The sequence below is a fragment of the Enhydra lutris genome, unplaced genomic scaffold (assembly GCF_002288905.1).
Source record: "Enhydra lutris kenyoni isolate GAN:26980312 unplaced genomic scaffold, ASM228890v2 scaffoldscaffold4, whole genome shotgun sequence".
Taxonomy (NCBI): Eukaryota; Metazoa; Chordata; class Mammalia; order Carnivora; family Mustelidae; genus Enhydra; species Enhydra lutris.
Window position 1 is genome coordinate 58,490,103 of NW_019154088.1, and position 22,272 is coordinate 58,512,374.

The 22,272-nt window shown below is 36.5% G+C and overlaps 1 protein-coding gene across 1 annotated transcript in view; it reads right to left on the reverse strand.

Moving 5' to 3' along the window:
• Nucleotides 1–10,665: 10,665 nt before the first annotated feature.
• LOC111139282 (potassium voltage-gated channel subfamily H member 5) overlaps nt 10,666–22,272 on the reverse strand; it is a 270,461-nt gene continuing 258,854 nt past the window's right edge. The window contains exon 11 of the mRNA XM_022491521.1: nt 10,666–11,613. Coding sequence (XP_022347229.1) covers nt 10,666–11,613 — 948 coding nt within the window. The remainder of the gene's footprint in view (nt 11,614–22,272) is intronic.

The following is a 22,272-nucleotide window of genomic DNA, read 5'->3' on the forward strand; positions in this document are numbered from 1 at the left end:
CTTCCCAAAAGCAATCAAATTTTGATCACCTGTATTCCAGAATTGACCGTAAAGTTAAAGTTAAAATATTCTCACACATTCCCTCAACAATCAGATGATAGGTTAACAGTACATACAAAATTTCTATATTACACATTGCAGTACCTTTGTTTAAGTAGAAAGAAATTATCTGCTAAGCATGAATCAGATTTTTTTAAAAGAGCAAACAAGTACTGCTTAGCATAATGATGTTAAAAGAGTCACATGAAGTTTTTGCATTGTTTCCTTGGTCAATATGTGAATCAGTTGTTGGAAACTGGAGTAATTAACCGTAACCCTTATAGAGCCATTTTTAATACCCCAAACTACCACCAATATGGTCTCAGTGGCAAAGACATTTATGAATTTGCAAAAATAAATTCCCATCGTAACAGTAGTGTTATAGTGAGGAATTTGCATTATAATTTACAAAATGCTGCAACTTGTATAAACAAAGTCATTAGAACATAGAATAAAAAGAAATCTATAGTTGTAAATATATTAATGATATGCTCATTTTTATTTGTGTTGTGTGACTATCAAGAAATTCTAGGAGTCACCGTTTTTTGCAATAAATTGCAGTGAATGTTTCAGGGTAGAAATAGTCCTAGACTTGTTTCCAGTTTCACCGTGGTAACAATCATATTGTTCCTAATATGAAATGCACGTTCTGTCTTGCTTTAACTGTGAACGGGTTCGAGGGTGGAAGGTGACTGCTCAGTGGGAGCCTGCGCTCTCAACCAAAACAAGATGTAAGTGAATCCTGGGTTTATAACTCCTGAAAAATCTCAAGAATCACAACATGAAAACCTCCCCACCAAGATCACAAAACAATCCTTGCCACTGTTTTCTAAATATGGAATATAATAAATAATCTGGGTGTTAAATGTACTTTGGTTTTTGTATAAACTGACAGTGTATGTTTGTGACACAATATACCAATATTAAAGACTCAGACCTATCAAACTTTGACATGGAATTCAAAATGAATGTGTTGCAATTTTGCATAGCTTGCTAGCTCTTCTTTCTGCATATTCAATCTTGGCCTCATCCGGAATATTTCCTGTCATACTTCAATTGAAAAAAGTCGAGGAGCCAATGAGGGGTCCGTGACACCAAGAGCTCTGCAATCAACAATTATCTTTGTTGCTTTAGTCACGAAGTCCACTTCCCCTAACTCAACAGAGAAGGAGGGCATTCACCTTCATGTTATCAAAGAGGATTTAGCAGAGGACAATGGAGTATTTGACAATGAAGTACTTAAATTCGTTACTATGAATACTCACTCGGGCATATTCAGGCACATTGTGGGTATTTTGGCCTTGACTAGTCTCATCATTCAACAGTCAGTGATTCTGCACGAAGGAGAGAGTTGTCAGACCCTCTTGACTTTACCCCATGACATATAGCTTAGCCAGCCAAGTGCTTATGACTAGGCTTCTCGGTCAGAGCCAGAGGTTTTTTTGTTTTGTTTGTTTTTTAAGATTTTATTTATTGACAGAGGGAAAGACAGCCAGAGAGTGAACACAAGCAGGGGAGTGGGGGAGGGAGAAGCAGGCTCCCCGCTGAGCAGGGAGCCCAATGTGGGGCTAGATCTCAGGATCCTGGGATCATGACCTTAACAGAAGGCAGACGCTTACTGACTGAGCCACCCAGGCGCCCAGAACCAGAGGTTCTAAACTTGCTCGGTTGGGGGAGCACTCATTTATTTTTTTAAAACCCCAGCATTTGGCAAGCTTTCAAACTGCTTCCTCATGTTTCATTAAAATCCTAACATTGGTTATAACAGTGTGTTATTTCAAAAAATAAATAAAAACTATTTAAAAATCTCATACACAGAAAACCCACGATGAGGAGGCAACTGCTAGGCCTACTCTTCTATTTCTTTTCCTTTGTTGTTCTCTGATTAAGTATTTCATTCAGATGTAGTACAAGTCATGAGCTCATTTAAAAAATAATGCAGTGCTAATAGTCAAGGATGAAAGTGAGCTAACCATAAAAAGTTTTGGATAGTATCACTGGGGTCCTCTACAATTGTTATGAAAAAGTGAAATCATCTCTTCCATGGTTACCTCTGGCTGTGTTATCATCAAAGTAAAAAAGATTATTTGAGCTAAAGATCCCAGAGTGTAATGCTGTAATAACCTTGTTTCTTCTCCTTATCGCAACACATTAGCTTTAAAAAAATCTTAAGAGGGTAAGACAAATAAATCACATTCAGAAAATTAACATTTTTTCATTAGAGAAAATTATTTAAACTTTCTAAAGGAAATATACATACAACAGGCCTGTTAAATTTGGAAGTAGTAAAAATTGCCATTCTAAACAGAAATGGTTCATTTGAATAATGCATTTAATAGTGGTTTGGCCAAGAAGGCAACATCAGTGTAATCAATAAAAAGATCTACATAATCCACTTAAAATTCAGTGCTTCAAAAATAAATTTTAAAAATAAAATCTTTCTAGCATCTCATCCAAATTCCAATATTAAAAATGGAGAGAAATCATAGAAAAAATCCTGAATGTTTCTTGCTTTCCGTGACTATCATGCATTACCTTCTTAGGTTAAAATTCAATTGGAAAAGAAAGTGTTAATATCAGTGAGCACAACTTGCCTCTTACTTACTACCGCATTTGGCAATTTACCTTTACAGATGCCTTTTGATTGTTGAGAGAAGTGGAGGAAAATTCCATTATTGGGGTGGAACACCTTGTGCTTAAACAGTTATGACTTCAATCTCTGTCATCTACCCTAACCTTCTGTGAAAAATCAAATATTTATACTACAGAGTGAAATTTTTAACTTATTTTAATTTCAGGAGACTTTAAAAGTACATGTCTTAAAAGACTTGGAATTTGTGGTTGGACAAGATGGCCCTTACAATATCAGCATTCTATAAAAATCTCTCTAAAGTCTGCCTGCCTCTGATAGAACTTCGCCTTTACCACTCAAGAGCTATGCTATCCTGACAAGTTCCTTTCTCTGTACTTAATAGGGTTGTTGCAAAAATTAAATTTGATAATCTGAATAAAGTGTTTAGCACAGCATTAAAAGTGAGCACTCAATAAATACAAGCCAAATTAACTTATTTAACTTCAAAGCCTGAAGGTCAAGAAGCAGATAGATTTCATTCAGTCTTCTCTATTCCTTTGCCTTCATCGTTTTCCTGATTCCCAGTCCAAATCTCCATGGTTTTGACCATCATAAAGCAGGCAAACACACTGGTCTCATCATGAAATTCAAGAGATAGAATATCTCAAGTTAGAAGACAGACCAATACTCTTTAAAACATCTGGCACAGTAGGCATTAAAAAAATTCTAGCTCCTATCTCCCTTTCCTACATAACATGACTCAGAATTTTAATTAGAATGTAGTACCAAATACAAATTTTAGTACTATCTAAACAAGTATATCAGCAAAAATGTTGACCTGTTTTCACTTTATTGAAATAATTTCTCACTCTCAAACTTCACCATGCAGTTTAATAAATTTAACTACTCAACAGAGAATGAAAAAGTTAACTGCCTTTCTCTACATGGAAGATGATTTGTTTGGTTCTGTGTGTTTGTGCATACACAAGTGTTTTGAGAGGTAGAGAAAGACAAGAAAGACATGGTAGTAGAAGTCCACTGTGTTGCCCTGGCCTCTGGACTTGGGGAAGAGATATTTTCTCCCCTCAATGGATGGTTGAGAACCAATTATTTTATATAAAATGCTTTGAAGATTAAACATTAGTAACACTTCACATGGACACTGTTTAACAACTTGATTTGTTTGATGTAATTAGGCATCAAAATTGTATTATTTTCTTAATAAAGAATGTTCATTTTTTTAGTGCTTCTAATCTTCACATCCTTTATAGCTCCAAACTTTCACTATAACTTTTGGAAATATTACCACATACAAGAATTATAAATTAAATAATGAGAATTCTAACTTAAATTTCCTTATCATGAAAACAAAATAAATATCAAATTTATAATTACATAAATGTTTATCTTCATTATTTCCAATGTAGAAAAAGACCTAGGATCAAAGAAAAAAAATTATCTTTATGTCTTTTTTTTTTTTTAGTTGTTTTCAGGGGAAAAGTATCAACGATGGAAAATAAAACCAGCAAAATACAGAGTAAGTATTTTATCCTAATATAAGAAGAGTCTATTGATCTGTAAATGTTAAACATACAGAATAACTCACATTTCTAGGAAGAGAATTACTAACAAAGTCATTATTTGTAACATCTAAATCTCTAGTCCTAGAAATATTCTAAATTAGAAGAGCTGGGTAAAATCCAGGAGATAAAAAACTTGCAAATTTGTGAAAAATTAATAGACAACTTTATGGATGAAAAAAAAAAGGTGAGTGGCAAATGCCAAAATGAAGTAGTACAGATATTGTTTGTGAGTGATAATTCTGTGAAAATAAAGTTGAGGGAAAATATTTTATCAAAGACCTAAATCTCACAGGAAAGAGGCATGAAAAACCCAAACATGTCTCTTTTAATAAGTCCATTCTATCACTTCATTGTTAAAACTACATTTTTCATAATTCATTTATGGGTACTAGAAACATCTCACATAAGCTTTTACTTAAGGATGAGAAAAAAAATGATACTAAAGAAAAATGTATGCCCTGTACACAAAAATGTAGATATGTTTGAATTTATTATTTGCTTAAGTCCTCAGATTGCATTGGGTTTTGTAATTCACATTATTTATTGTTTAGGAGTCTTTGACACTTGGAAATGCATCCACGTTTGTTCTTTTGTTTTGTCTGGTGATGTGCCAGTGAGAAAAATAAGCTATAATGAAAGAAACGTGGATGTTATGGTTTTGTTTCTGTTCAAAAAACCCTATTTTTGTTGACTTCCACAATTTTTTTTTTTTTTTTTGAGGACTAAAGGCAGATCCAGACTTAGTCAATCCTTCTTATGGAAAAGGCTGCACATACTTACACAGAGCAGTCAATAAAAGTAATGTTTATAAGGCAGTGTATACCAGAAAAGCTAAGACAATAGAAAAAAGTTTTATATAAACTCACCAGACTTGATCTGATGCACCCATAGGTGTTACCAAGGACATGCTTAGATCTAAATTGTGACCACCATCATGCTCCTCTTTGGAGATCTGTTCCAAAGACAGGAATAGAAATCCTGACTTGGACCCCAGGAGCTCACGTAGCCTGGCATTACTAACCTATTTAAAACCTGACTCTTGTTTTTATTCTGATTGTGTAGCCCCACACACATCACCTCTTGGTTTATTTTCCTGGACCAAAATAGGAACATTTCCTTTAAAGTCAAGTTGATCTATGTCAACCCTCTAAAAAAATTATATACGTCATTCCATAATTGTAAGAGTTTTTGTTTTCTGTGTGGTAACAACATGTAGGCTCTAAGTACAAAGTTTACACTGAGAGCAAATTGATTGAAAATATTTATTTACATATGTGTGAAATGTATATGTAATGCAGCTGTGATCTGGAACATCATGGGCCTATCACAGCGGATACAAATAGAAATGCTGTCAACTATTTAGCAAATAAATAAAAAAATGTTAGAATGGATAGTAAAACTTCATGGTCAGTGATGAAGTACCCCCTTAAGTCTCCCTTAATATTTCTTAAATGTATCAGGCATTTATAACCAATCCTTCTTTAACTTGAGAAATTGCGTCTGCTTTCAAAATGATGCCTAATTCCTAGTTTGTAATAACAGTTTTAAAATTCTGATGTGACAGAAAGATTAGAAAACCTATTAAGATACCTTAATGTCTCTTGTCATGTGTAAGATCTGCCTCCTTATTTCTGGCCTTTGTTATTGTCTTTACACAAAGGATCACTACAAATGTAGTGACTGGAGGTTTGAATGTATTCTTTGGGTTATAAGACTCTCTTTGCAGACTTAACCAATGTTAACAAAATGAATCTCATTTTCAAAAATAAAATGTTTACACGTTTTAAGTGGCTTCCTAGAGTTATCAGTCTTACTAGTCACATATTGAAACTTTTTAAAATAGAATACTCTAATTTAGGACACAATAACATGAGTGGTTTTTTAAATACAAGTGGTTTTCCTTTTTTTGACTTTTTTTTCCTAGGTCAAGATATACATTGAAAAATCAATTGGTTATTGGAAGAGATTCTTTCACAACTAAGAATTTTGTTTTAAGAACATCAGCCCACATGAAGTCATGTGTTTTGAGTAAGTCAATGATTATTTTTATATAAAAATTTGAAAGATAAAACGCTCTGTATCATGAATACTCACCAATTTTTTTACTTTTTCTCAGAAGATCGAGAATTTCTGCTGAGCAGTATGACTACATTGAAAAAGCAAAAATCATAATATTTACATGCCTTTTTCTCTCCTCTCAAAAGACCTTCACTCTTGCCATGTTTATTTAATTAGTAGTACTAAATTTCCAGATAACTCTTTTGCTCACATACCAGTGGCTAATTATTATTTAGCCATCAATACCTTGCCCCCCCAATCTCTGACCAGAGAAATCTCCTCTAAACCCTAGAAAAATATTTAGGGAGAACATCCCAGCTGATTTTCTATGAAAGAAAGAAAAAAAGTTAATAATTTATCTTAATGTGATTTTCATTTGAGAGGAAGATGATTTCCCACTGACCTTACATCTTGATATAAAAATGGAGCACTTCTTATCTTCATTTCAGTATTTATTGGTGGGGAAATTGAAGCCCAGACACACCAAAGAACAGTTAATTTGCCAAAGTTACACTGTAATTGTGGCAAAGCTAGATTCAGAATCCAAGACAGAGCTCAGATACTAATCCTGGGATGTTTTCCAAAAAAATTGTTTTTTCTTCTCTCCTTTTCCATCAAGACCACAAGAGAAATATTCTTATATGTAACAAAATATTAAAACACAACATTCACATAATTACAAAATATTCATATTTTAAAGTTTTCCATGTATGATATGTACATTCTAGATAAATTTTCTCATTACCTACATAAAATTTTGGAAGAGACATAAAATAGCTTAAAAGATAAAAATTATACAAGATAGTAGAATTCATTAATATGACACATAACTCCACCAGTACCAGCCACTGCACACTTTAAAAACAGTCTCTGCTCTGAAGACTAATGTTTTTAAAGTTTCCTGAAAGAATTCAGTGATTAAAATAAAACAGCAAATGGGCCAGATCTCAGGAGAACAAAATCTCCTTAAAGGAAGCTGTGGTTTGCATTTGGGCTCCAATAGGATTAATCTTCAAAATGGCATTTTTGTTAGTTGTCATAATTAATATTCTTGTTAACGTACTGGGAACTCCGTGGGGCATATACCTGTCCTTTAAAATCCCAAATTTTCTAATTCTTTTGCTCTGATCTACATACGGTTTTTTGAAACTGAGTACTTAGGACAGTTGTACTTCTATACATACTGTGAGATGAAACTGGTGTCATAATAAAAATTTTCCATTTTAACAATGATGTATCTGTCTCTATTCAACATCTATGCCCAAACCATTCTAAGTACTATTTATGTCATTGTGGGACACGAGTAGCTTTGGTTTTGTCATCTGCCTTTTGTGTGCCTGTGTTCTCTTTACCATAAGATCTTCTATCTACTAGATCATATTCAGTGCAATACTATCCTAATACAGACTGGCAAAACTTGTCATTATGATGCACAGCTCACATTTCTATTTTTGTTTGACTTTTACTATTAGATTACAACCATCTGTCCAGGGTACAGCATCTGACCATCTGCATCATCATAGAAAAATATTGAAGGTATGTACGTTGCTTTGGAAAATGTTTGGATTTTAAATATGTATCTATTTACTCCTATTAGTACATTGTTCAGAAATATAATAATAAAAATTTTACTCTGGATGCACCAAAAGCATCTATACAGTGTAAGAATAAAACATGCAGTCATCTGGTCCCCCAAAAGAGAATCTACTGTCTGTGTGCCAGCCAAGGCAACACAGAACAGGACTGTATCATTATTGCATGTATTAAAGCAAGTGTTCACCCTTCACTCAAATCCGGGTAATTTCAACTGGTAAGAATTGTGGAATCTGGGAACCTAAAAGACTACTCTATATACAGTGTTTGCTGAACACATGCATTTCTGCTGAAAACAGCAGAGTGCATTCAGCACCTTGTCATGTCATGCACATAGGAACATAGGTGACTGGAAAAGAATAGTGTGATAACTGCACCATAAACAAGCAATTGATACTTTTCCCTCCTTGAGGACAACCTGGGGAGTTCAAAACCATGTTTCTTGCTCATGTATATGAACAATAATATTGTAGGTCAGTTGAGTCAATGGCAGAACACAGCCAATATTTGCACCACTAATGAGCAAAGATATGGATTGCAACATCAGATTGCCCTGCTGTTTTAGTCGTTCTGACACAGCTTTACACCAATGGTTATTTTTTGAAGCATGTGGCTAAAGTTAGACTGACCATTTCTGTATGTAGATTATTTTTACCATTCATCTTACCTTTAAAAGCTTAACCAAGCTTGTCTCATACACCGTTAAATAGAAAAATACCCTGAAATTCAATAAATGTCAGAGGTCCAGAAAAAAGTACCATCCTCACCATGGAAGCAACCTAAGTCTCAGTTTCAAGGCTGATTCCTTATACTGTGAGTGCCAGATTTTCTTGTGCCTGTGGTAAGTCAATGTTGGTTGGTAGGTAGCATAGCATGGAGACATGCTCCCCTGGAAACTTCCATGCTGAGTAATGGAAGTTGTGGGCACAAAGAAGGGGAAATGGAACCCATGGCACATTATATCTGTTCTGAGACTCATGGATTTTAGAGGCACATCTTGTGGGCATGTGAAGAAGCTCTAGTAGAAATTCTAAAATACCAACTGTTTTTATAAATTGCTGTGTTCTGCACTTCTCCAGTCTGATTGCGATAACTTGTCTTTCAGTTCTGGTGGTTTTGTTTGGGGATGCTGGACACAGTTTGAAAAGCTCATAAAAATGGCAACGGTAGGTCAAAAAATCTCCTATGATTTTGCTATCATGTTGGGTATGTTGTTAACATATATGTACAGATGGTCCGATAATGTACAAATTACCGGAGTCTATTTTCAACTTGATGCAAACTTCAACATGCACGCACCAGTTTAAAAGTATGCCTCTTTGATCAACTGCACAAAATATACTTTGGTCAAAAGAAAGAAATTTTTCTGGGTTCTTACAAATGAACATGTATTTTATTCTCAATACGTACCATTTAAGGGACTAGCTACACACAAGTGTTTGTTACTTTTTTTTTTTTTTTTAGTTGATTATAGGCACTTTCTAAGAAGAGGATTTAGGACTCAAAAGACTCTGAAATTCAGTCTTTAGTACCCTCCTTTCATAAATGGATCTGCCTGAGCCACAGTAGTCTAGTGTAGCAATTCAGCAGAAGTTCTACAGCAGAACTGTGTGCAAAAAAGCTTTAGAAAATTGTAACCAGAATAAAATTATAGAAAAGCAGTTATCTGAACTGAGCAACTTAACATCTATCTACTTCTTAGGTTTTTTCCTAACCATGTTTGATGCGTTATCCCTATAAACATTGCTAAGAATCATGTGTGAATGGTTCTATACCTGTGTTTCACCCTAAGTTACAGATATGCTACAAAAACTATCTGTTTACATTCATTTTTATTTATATCATTATAGTTAAGATTTTGATACGATTACTCAAATGTGTTTTGTTTCTTTGCCAAGAGCCTTTCAACCTCACCTTTGAACAAGTTTTAGAAACACAAATTTAGAACATTAATCACATCTGGAAAACCAGCATCTCTAATGTGAATTGTTAAAAGGCCCTTTTACCCTGTGGTGCAGTTTTTCTATAATAATATACACTATATTAATAGTTCCATATTTATGGGGTTGATAAAATCAGCTAAGATGGCAGCTGTTCTCCAAGACGGAGGGAGTAGAGATTTCCTTACATAAGAGTAAATGATTACTATCTAAGTACAGTGTTAAAAAAGGAGAGGTATAGTTGAGCAAAAATGCAATTCATGCACAAAACTCATAGCAATACGTTCCCAATATCCCACACTGCTATCTGATTTAGGCAACAAAACAGTCATTTAGATGGCGCAAACACTGCCTGTTGGGGAAAATAACCTAACACTAAGTTACAGAAAAATATCCTATGAAAAGAGATTATAAAATGGTACCAACAGTCTAAAAGGTTGAACCCTCCCTTGGCATTAATCTCTAATTTTAACTTAACAGAATAGTGAGAAAATGACAGCTCAATATACTCAGCCTGAGATCAAATTTGTCATGGCAACATTGGCAGGTTGGACCCTGATTCTTCAAATGTTACATTGCCTTGGTTAACAAAAATCATACTTTTTTTGTATTAGAATAGAGATTATAAATAAATGTAAAGTGTGCATGCAGTCAACTGCATAATATACAAGCAATATCTATGTTTTAAATAATCATCTTCTTTGGCAGGCCAGAATCCAGCTGGACATGCAGTATTTACATATCAAAATCCATATTGTGTTCATCATATTGAAAGCAAGTGAAAATATATAGATGTATATACGGTATATACACACATATGTATATAGATGTATATACTGTTTTTAATATATTAACAAATATATATGTGTAGATATATATATTAAAAGTGGATTTCATCTTTGTCAGATTCAGGTGACTCAGGCCTTGAAACACTAAAAATATCCTGACATGGTATCTGGGGAGGTACTTGGAGTGGCATTTGGGATTTGGGAGAAGAGGTCTGGGGCACGCTTTTTTCGGAGAGTATTTTTAAAATTTCTGCCACCTGCTTTTCCAGGGCAGTCATTCTGCAGCTTAGCAGCTGAATGTCCTCTTTGAGTTCATGCTTGACTTCCTGCAGTGTGGTTTGTAAGGCCTGCTCTGGGATGGGATAAAAGGGGTGCTTGGCGTCAGCCTGAATCGGGCTGTGCTCCAGCGGACTTCGGGCCTCTCCGGCCTTATCCAGACGAAGGTCACTTTTTGTAATCCCACTGTCACAAGAATCTGTTTTCCTTAATGGGTTTTTGGTAACGCTGTTCTCCGAATCGCTGCCCTTGGGGTCCTCTGACAGTAGCCCCATGGACTCAGCTTTTGTGACATTATTCCAGTCTTCCTTTTTCTCCTCATGCGCCCCCATGTTATTCTTGAGTCGCAGCCATCCCCTCCCATTTCCGTTCTTCATCCTGATCGGGCTGTTGACTTTGAGGCATTTGGGGTCAGCACCGCCACTGGGCTTGAGTTCCATGGCCTCACGGTTGTTTTGCTTGAGGGACTCGCTGGTTTTCACGTAAGCCAGAGACGTCTGAATGGGCGTGATCTGTGACACAGTGACCACACTGGTGCCCGTGATGGAGGCCCCATTCTGTAAGGAGCGGCTTTCTACCTGAACCTGGTTCCGCTCGGGGTCACTCTGGGTGGACCCCTGATTCCGCAGCTCCTTCTGCTGCTTGAACTTCTGGAAGAGCTTTCGGACTGGGTGGTCCACGGGGATGCTGAGGGTGACCTCGTTCTTCTGCCTGAGGCGCTCCTCTTCCTCTTTCTTCACGTCACTGATTTTTCGGAAAATGATCTGTGGAGGGGGAGAGATGTTCAGAACGTGATTACAAACATAGATGGACTGCTAATCATGTGACAGGATGCTGGATAAACTTTGTTTCGCTGAGGAAACCCTCAAACGCAGGGTAAGATCACTTCGGAAGGGAAAAAATACCTCAGTGCCACTCAACGGACGCAGTATACTGAGAACTCACCATGAGCACTAACTTAGCTTATGTCATCCTACTCTCTTGCATACAGGAGGGGGAATGTAATGGAGAGAGAGCTGAAGAGAGGTACTTGCTTTCTAGTTTATGTTCTAGTTTAATAGAAAACATATAAATGCATACGTTAGTACATATGTGTATGCATATTTGTGTAAGGAAATACATTAAATTTCCTTGCATCGCTATTTCTTGTATGTTTTCCTTTTATATACCAATATATTCAGTACCATTTTTAATAACATCCCCTGCTTAGCGGTTAAATTATGAGTTCCAGGCTATAAAAATACCAAAATATTAGACGGTTTACTAACATAGCACCTGTGATGGGTGGGGGGAGGGATTACATTTATTTAGGTGTACAGAACTAGGATCTGTAAGTAAAAGTTCCTGAGAGGTAAATACCAGCTCAAAATATACTTCATTTTAAGCTGCTATCTATTTATTGAATAAAGAACCTTGAAAACTGATGAACTTCACACCACTAAAATATCCCAATAGAAGTAAGTGTGTTGTCCATGTAATACTATCATGGGGTGGGAGACTGGACTCTTCAAATTTCAATATTCCTTAAAATTGTTTTTTTACTGTTAGTATTCATTTTTCGCTCAATGCTATTCCAACCTACTTACAGGTTCTTCTTATCTTTTGAAATATTATAAACAATTTCAGCGTAAAGTGTTTCTCCCTTTCAGATTTCAGTATTGTTAATAGTTTTCTGTGCATATTTCCAGAAGTTTTTTTCATTAAGTTTTTTACTTCCAGAATTAACATACAATGTTCTGTTCAACATAGTGATTCAACACACTGTACATTACCCAGCGTCCATCTCAACAAGTACACTCCTTAATCCCCATCACCTGTTTCCCTCATTCCCCACCTACCTCTCCTCTGACAACCATGAGTTTGTCCTCTATAGTTAAGAGTCTGTTTCCGGGTTTCTCTCTCTCTCTCTTTCTTTTCCCTTTGCTCATTTGTTTTGTTTTTTAAATTCCACATATGAATGAAATCATATGGTATTTGTCTTCCAGACTCTTTCTATGAAGCCAGCATTACCTTGATCCCTAAACCAGGCAAAGACCCCATCAAAAAGGAGAATTTCAGACCAAAATCCCTGATGAATATGGATACCAAGATTCTCAACAAGATCCTAGCTAACAGGATCCAACAGTACATTAAAAAGATTATCCACCATGACCAAGTGGGATTTATCCATGGGATGAAAGGGTGGTTCAACATTCGCAAATCAATCAATGTGATAGAACAAATCAATGAGAGAATAACAACATGGTCCTCTCAAATGATGCAGAAAAAGCATCTGTTCCTGATTAAAACTCTTCATAGTATAGGGATAGAGGGAACATTCCTCATCTTCATAAAATTTAAGAAAAACCCAAAGCGAATATCATTCTCATGGGGAAAAACTGACAGCCTTCCCACTGAGATCAGGAACACAACAAGGATGCCCACTCTTGTCACTGTTGTTCAACATAGTATTGAAAGTCCTAGCAACAGCTATCAGAAAACACAAAGAAATAAAAGGTATTCAAATTAGCAAAGAAGAAGTCAAACTCTTCTCTTTGTAGATGACATACTTTAATATGAAAAACCCAAAATCTCTACCCCCAAATTACTAGAACTCATACAGCAATTCAGTAATGTGGCAGGATACAAAATCAGTGCACAGAAATCAGTTGCTTTCTTATACATTAATAATGAAAATATAGAAAGGGAAATTAGAGAATTGATTCTATTCACTATAGCACCAAGAACCGTAAGATACCTTGAAATAAACCTAACCAAAGAGGTAAAGAATCTGTACTTGAGGAACTACAGAACACTCATGAAAGAAATTGAAGAAGATATAAAAAGATGGAAAAGCATTCCATGCTCATGGATCAGAAGAATAAACATTGTTAAAATGTCTATACTGCCAATCTGTACTTTCAGTGCCATCCCGATCAAAATTCCACTGGCATTTTTCAAAGTACTGGAACAAACAACTCTAAAATTTGTATGGAATCAGAAAAAACCCTAAATCACAAAGGAAATGTTGAAAAAGAATAACAAAGCTGGGGCTTCACGTTATGTTCCATAAAGAACTCCTCAAGCTCAACACACACAAAACAGATAATCACATCAAAAAATGGGCAGAAGACATGAAAAGATGCTTCTCCAAAGAAGACATACAGATGGCTAACAGACACATGAAAAAATGTTCATCATCATTACCCATCAACGAAATTCAAATCAAAACCACACTGTGATACCACCTTATACCAGGTAGAATGGCCAAAATTAACAGGACAGGAAACAACAAGTGTTAGAGAGGATGTGGAGAAAGGGGAATCCTCTTACACTATTGGTGGGAATGTAAGTTGGGGCAGCCACTTTGGAAAACAGTGTGGAGATTCCTTAAGAAATTAAAAATAGAGCTACCCTTTGACCCTGCAATTGCATCACTGGGTATCTACCCCAAAGATACAGATGTAGTGAAAAGAAGGGCCATCTGTACCCCAATGGTCATAGCAGCAATGGCCACCAAACTGTGGAAAGAGCCAAGATGCCCTTCAACAGATGAATGGGTAAAGAAGATATGGTCCATATATACAATGGAATATTACTCAGCCATCAAAAATGATGAATACCCAACTTTTGTATCAACATGGACAGGACTGGAGGAGATTATGCTGAGTGAAATAAGTCAAGCAGAGAAAGTCAATTATGATATGGTTTCACTCATTTGTGGAGCATAAGGAGTAACATGGAGGACATTAGGAAAAGGAAAGGAAAAGTGAATTAGGGTAAATCAGAGTGGGAGATGAAGCATGAGAGACTGTGGACTCTGAGAAACAAACGGGGTTTTGGAGGGGAGAGGGATGGGGGCGGTGAGCCTGGTGGTGGGTATTAAGCAGGGCACATATTGCATGAACAATGGGTGTGGTGCATGGACAATGAATCTTGGAACACTGAAAAATTAAAATTTCAAAAAAAGATACGGTATTTGTCTTTCTCTGACCAACCTATTTCACTTAACATTATATTTTGTAGCTCCATCCATATTGCTGCAAATGGCAACATACTCTTTGTTATGACTGAATAATATTTCATTGTATATGTATAACAGTCTTTATCCATTCGTCTATCAGTAGACACTAGGGTTGCTTCCATAATTTGGCCATTGAAAATAATGCTACAATAATGAGGGTGAACGTATTACTTGAATTAGTTTTTGTTTTCTATTTTGAGGGTAAACTTTAACTATAGAATTAAATACATATTGCATGGGCTGTTAGATGGGTAACCACAAGTAAGTATACATAAATTTCATTTAAAATGTCTTTTGAACACCAAAGGCAAAATGTTGTAATACAAATTCAAAATATAGAGAAGAATCAAGCCAGATGGTCTATCATCCAATTGATAGGAGTTTCTAGCTTTTTCTACATAGGACTCAGTACCTTCTGATTACATAATTTACTTCTAAAAAAATTTTAAAAATAAATAAATAAAACATCTTTTGAAAATAATACTGGGAAGGACTTATAACTCCATCAAGAGAAGTAAAACTCTTCACCATGTAAGAAATTACCACTCATATTATCAAAGTTAGAAGTGAATTTAATGAATGTGAGATTTTTGCTCAGTCTCCTTCTGAAGAACAAAATAACTGCAGGTGGGCTAGCAGGAAAATTCAGAAGGGAGTTATATTACAGTGCTCTTAGAATCACAATTTTCTGAGGCTGGCAAAATTACTTCATCACCCTCTCTCATTAATTTATTGGTTAGATTGGAGATATATGGCAAGTACATAGCATGTAAGAGACACTCAAAATATGTTGGTTCTCTCCATTGAACTCTCATAAAATACTTTCTATTTGAAACCATTTCCAGCACCTCTTGAGGATTCAATAGCTTCCAGAGGAACATTACAAACATCAGTTTATACTAGAAACCAATACTAGTGATGGTCACTTAACAGAAAAGTCAGGGAGATAGCAATCCTCTAAGAGCACTCTTTCTAAATTGAGACTGATGCACTAAACACAGCTTATCAAGTGGTAATGATATGTATTTTAAAATAAATATTCTCTAAATTCAATAACTGTCTGTAAAGACCAGCATATTTTTCCCTCTCTAGTGGCACATGAAATTGGATCTTTTTTTTTTTTTTTTTTTTTTTTTTGGTAAGGATTTTACTTACCTATTTGACAGAGAGAGAGAACAGGCACAAGCAGGGGGAGTGGGAGGGTGAGAAGCAGGCTCCCCACTAAGCAGGGAGCCCAACATGGGGCTCTATCCCAGGACCCTGGGATCATAACTTGAGCTGAAGGCAGATGCTTAACTGACTGAGCCACCCAGGCATCCCACAATTGGAGCTTTTAAATGATGTAAAACTTATCTGACAGTCTGACATCAAAGTTCCAGCATGATTTTTCAAAGGGTTGACATGTTTCTCATGCTTCCTAAGTCAACAGAGCTTATGCTGAGCCTTCACAATATTAGATTCAAACATGGACACAGACACCATATTCCTTTTCCATCCCTCTTCATTGAAAAGGTACTCAATTTGGTTTTAGAAACTGACATGAGGGGACAAATGACTGGCCACATCCTCCTTCCCACTCAACTCTGACCGTTTTGTTTTTTTAAAGGTAGCTCCTTAGCCTTGGATATATACAGCCTTAGTGTGATGTAGTAACTGAGAGTTGCCTTTACATTTACGATAAAAGGATCTGTTTCAATGCTACTGGTATATAATAGACAAAAATATTACTATCTCTGTAGTATCCATGTGTACTGCTGTGTGAAGTTCACAGTTTTTAGAAATTATATTGAAATATTTGGTGTTCCTGGAACTGATTATTTGTTGGCATCTTAGTCAAGAGCATTATGCTTTAAAATTTCAATATAATGGCTAATGACTGCTTATAATTATTGTGTGCTTAGCGAGTTTAGAATGTTTAGTGATTTAAGCCCACGTAAAACAGCAATAAAAGAAGCCTTCTGCAGTTTCCCTGGCCACCAGCTGGCCCCTCCCCACAAACCAACAGCAAACAAAGGTGTCTGGATTGCTACTATTCAGCTGAGAACAGAGACCCCAAACGCCAAACTGCCCAGTACAAAGGAGTCCTGTCCCAGAACCAGGGGGCCAGTCTGCATCAGGGGACAAATGAGATAGAACTGGGCTGGCATATTTGGCCACCATGAAGATAAAAAAGGAATTGAGAAAGAAAAGAGATTTGGGATATCAGAATCCTAAGTGCTGCACATTGTTCCTTTCTCTCCATCTCCCCACTCCGGGGGGATAGGAGATGAGGTGGAGCTAGACTTAGTCCCTGGAGCTTGAGGGGTACTTACACACAGTGAGACAGGCCCTGACTTCTCATTTGGAGTTTGCAGAGAGCAGGATCCATGCGTTTACTCTCCAGAGCCAACAAAGCCTGCTAAAAAAAAAGCATAAACCCTCTTTTATGAGGAGGGGAAAGGTTCATCTCCTCGTGTCTACCCATACTTCTTGTGTGCCTGGAGGGCATGGCTAGGATCCCCACGGGCCCAGGAACTACAGACGGTGGACAACTGTGATTTCAGCCCCCTAGAAGCCAGATGAGGCAAAGGTACTTCAAGAAGGGGGAGAAGTCACTACACTCTGTAGGACCCCTGCTACCAGGGCCTTTCAGACCAATAAATATGCACACAGTAAATCAGCCCAGTCACTGGTGCAGCCAGCTCAAAGGCCAAGGCTCTGAGGAGTTACCACAAGCCCTCCAGGTCTCACAGACAAGCCCTGGGTGTGAAGCGGACCCCGTCCCCTTAGTAGTGGGCCCGTAGGCAATCAGGAGCCCAGTGAAAGCAGAACCAGGTGCAGAGAGAGGGCTGGGAAGAGAGAGTCATGAGGAAATTTCCTACCCAAGCTACAGAATTTGACCTGGAGCCCAGTTGAAAACAATAATACTTGGCTTTGGCCAACTATTTACCATAACCAAGCTTTTAAGCCAGAGGCAACTTTATAAAAATGACTGGGTTAGATGCAGTTTACTGAATGAGGCGAAATTTATTCTTTCTTTTGGCTGTAGAATGTAAAGTATGACTTATTAAAAAATAGTTATTAAAAGTTTGCATATAGCAAAGGGCCACTTCCACACATGTATTATCTCCTTTAGCTGTCATAACTGCTCTTTGATATAGGTCCTATTATTCTCAAGTTCCGAAGAGCAAACTGAGGCACGGAGATTTGATTTGGTGGTTTGCCCCAGGTCACCCAAGGAGTCAGTGGCCGGCATAAATCCAAGAAGTCCAGTTGCAAGCACTACAACCATTACACTCTACTGCAGCTCTGACACTTCTTCCTGGGCCCCACAAAAATATGGGTAGTTGAGTTGGTAAAGCAGGGAGTGATATAGCAGTTTCACACCCAACAGATAACCCTTCACAGAACATTTGCCATGGAGAACCATCCCTGAAAGCAGTGACTTAAAGGACCTCAGCTCTGTGCTTGCTGGGGAGGGTGTTAGGAGAGGCAACTTCTAAGCCGTCCTATTCTCAAAGGCAAAGCCTTTAAAATACATGCCGCATTTTGTAGCATCTTGCTCTCTTCAAGGCAGCTCTTGTGTTTTCTTTTAACTTGCTTCTACTTATATTAAATACCCTGGCTTTACCAAAAACGGGGCAGGGTGGGTCAAAAGGTATAGTCTTCCCTGGACTCTAATACCATTCTTGATCCCACTACTACATAATGCATTTGTTTATGGAGGCAGAGATTTTTGTTTCTTTTACTACGTGCTATATCTCTAGTCTCTCCAACAGTGTTACACTGAAGGTCCTCAATAAGTAAATGTTATTCACCAATAAAATCTTCATACATTCAGCAAAGTATGTTTGTGATAGTTCTATGAATAGAAATTACTACAAATGGGAAGATTTTCTGCTTTTTAAACATTATTTTTCAGTTTAAATAATGAGTCAATGGTATCTATATTCTTGTAATTGATCATGAATGTTTCCTCACTTGGAGATAAACACAACATCATCTACCTCCTGGCATCCTCAGCACCTAGCCCACTGCTGGGCACAAGTAGATAGTTAGTTAACAAATGCTGTCTCAATATAATCACATTCAAACCTTTGACCCACAAATCAGTCATTGAAGAACTTGAATGAGAACCTATCTTTGATTGCATTGTAAGGATACAATAACGTCTAAGAACTTATTTTCCAGTTAGTAACAATGCCACACTTTTTTCAGGCACTGAAATTTTAAAAAAAATGAAGAGATCAGGGGCACCTGGGTGGCTCAGTCATTAAGCCTCTGCCTTTGGCTCAGGTCATGATCCCCGGTCCTGGGACTGAGCCCCGCATCAGGCTCCCTGCTAGGCAGGAAGCCAGCTTCTCCCTCTCCTATTCCCCCTGCTTGTGTTCCCTCTCTCACTGTGTCTCTGTCAAATAAATAAATAAAAATCTTTATTTAAAAAAAGAGAGAGATGATTTTATCATGATTACAAGGTTTAAAGACTATCCACAGAGGTACCACCACAAGTTGAACCATGACATATCTGTAAAGTATGATAGCTTTTTGTTCTGTCTTAAATTATACAGAATGTGTTATAGATAAATAACACAAAACGGCAGGGGTGCCCGATGGAAGTAATTCACTGTTTTTCAAAAACATTAAATGTTAATAGGCCCTTTCTATAAGTTGTCATAATTTTAAAGATAACTTTATGAGCCTAAACTCCAAATTTAAATAACAATGCATTTTTATTACTAAGGAGACTACATTTCATCATAAAAAATAGCATGGTAATTATTCCACATTACGATTACAAGCATGGGCCGTCTCAAATATATTCTGCTGATCCTTCCTTTTAAGAAGTGCTTTTTACCTTTAGCTTTTTAATTATGTATATAATAAAATGGTTCAAATTAATAACAGAAGGGAAAGATGGATCAATTTTATTTAGGTAAGCCCTTTAAAAAGAGCATGTTTTTATTTAAATTTTTTAAAAATTTTACCTACTAGTCTTTGACAATTGAAAGATCTACAAACAATAAGCATTTTCATAATTCAGCTGATTTCCTGTGTGGGCCATGTGTCATACAGAAAGGAAAACATTTCCTGCTAAATGAATACATAAGTTATATAGATTAATTATACCCAATTATTACGTAGAAATGATAATTTTCTCTAGAAAAAAAATTTAATTTCCCCAAAGAAATCATTTGAGAAAATGTGAAAGATCTTAGTACTCATCTAACACATGAATTAAACAATGTAGAAGAAAAATATGTATATCCATGATTCCCAACATGGTATTAAATCAACTTCTAAAACTCTAATATTTGGGGGTTTTTTCCTCAGCATTAATAACCTAGAACCTTTGCACTTGATGTACTCTATGTCTATCTTTTGTCCAATGGCAAATCAAATTGCTGATGAATACCATAAAAATTAAGGACAAATTAAAAAAAAGAAAAATCACAAATCAGACTATGACTCCAGCCACACATTTATTGGTAGAATGAACAATAGCCTGTTCTGTTTCTATCAGCAAAGAGGTTTATTTCATTTAAGCTTTTCTTCTCTGTGCTTCATTATGTTTTGTTAAACCCATGCTGGAAGGTTTAATTTATTTAAATGATAAAATCTTCTTAAACTTAACGGGGAACATGGCCAACTGAGCTTTCCATTTCAAAAGTAGGACATTTGATCATAAAAGCGATATCAAAATTGAATAATTTGAATGTGTACTGAACTTTGAAATCCAATAAAGGTAAGGAAAAAAAGGGTTAGAATCATTTGTTTAATGACATGGATTTAGTGTTATATAATTTGAAGGAAGATAGAGGAGTTTCCCCTCAAATGGCCCATCACTTTCCAGATCTGTGACTGTAGGGAATTGACTAGGAATTTATAGCCATACGTGATCAGGCAGAAGCTCGAGTTCATCTGACTCTTATGGGATCTAGTTGGTTTTGTTCTTTCGTTCTTTTTACTGTTTCTGTAAACTTAAGTCACTAATTCTACCCCTAGTTCTTTCAATCCATTCCAAGCTAAACTAACACAACAAAGCAGGATTTATTGGCCACTATCATGTACATAACAGAGGCTATAAGCTCATCTTAATGAAGGCCACAGTGACAGGGCTGAGGCAGATGGTCATTCAATAAATTTAGACGTGTGAAGGAAAGGTAACAATGACACATCACACTCTATTTGGAAATCTGGCTGCCCTGCTTTACTTTAGCCACTCATAGGTCCATAAGCTCTTCAAGGACAAGGAATGTGTTACAGATCTAGTTCAGCCTCTTAGGTCCTAAATAAATTTTGAGGAATTAACCAATTAATTGATAATTGTAAAAAAAAAAGGGGGGGGGAGGGAATGAAGATGAGTAGAGAGGAAAAAAAAAGGAAAGAAGGGAGGGAGCGGAAAGGGAAAAAATGATTATCTTTTGATTTTGTAAATGTGTCCGGTAATACCTGATGTGGATAGGGGTGGTTGGTAAACTGCAAATGCAAAACATCCTGAAATTACTAATACTATTCTTGAATTTACTAATGAAATCTTCTAGGCCCCATTTTTCCTTACCATATGAAAGGGTGTGATACGCAACTAATGAGTTGTTGAACACTGCATCAAAAACCAATGATGCACTTATACGCTGGCTAACTGAACATAATAAATAAATAAATAAATAAATAATGCAAACTTTAAAAAAAGATCATTAATCTCAATTTTCCACGTTATCCTAAATACAAAAATGTATTTTTCATAAATAACAAAACATATATTGTAAACTCCATTACTGGTGTCAGCATAACTCTTAAAATAGTTACTCAGTATTTATGTTTCTATTACTAAAGGTGTTTTCCATTTAAGAAAAGTAATGAAAGAAAGAAAATAAAGTCTTCAAAACCAAGTAAATGGCTAGTCCAAGGTAAAGCTGGCAAGATTTAGATTCATTGTCTCAAATATGGAATCCACAAATTGCCCTCCCTGCCTCAGTTTCTAGTCTCACTTCCCCTCATTCCATTTTTTGCTATTGTGTATCAAATATCATAGTATCGCAGAACCACCCCCCCCAAAAAAAATCAGAGAATAAAAGTAAAGCTCTTTAATAAGTCAGCAAGTCTACTATGGCTCAGTTCAGCCTGCTCATCCAACCTGATTCCTTCACTCCGCATTTGATCTTCATGTTCCTGTCATACTCAACCACTTTGAGATCCAGAATCTATCTGTGATAATGCAAATAGTGTTCTCCTCCCCTTCGCATGCTGGGGAACTCCTACTTATCCTTTAACACTCAGCTCAGCTGTGCTCTCCTTTTTGAGGCGTGACCACCTACAAAACTTGTAGGAACCCAATACAACATAAAAATTTGGAGCCTCTGGGGCACCTGGGTGGCTCAGTGGGTTAAGCCTCTGCCTTCGGCCCAGGTCATGATCTCAGGGTTCTGGGATCGAGCCCCAT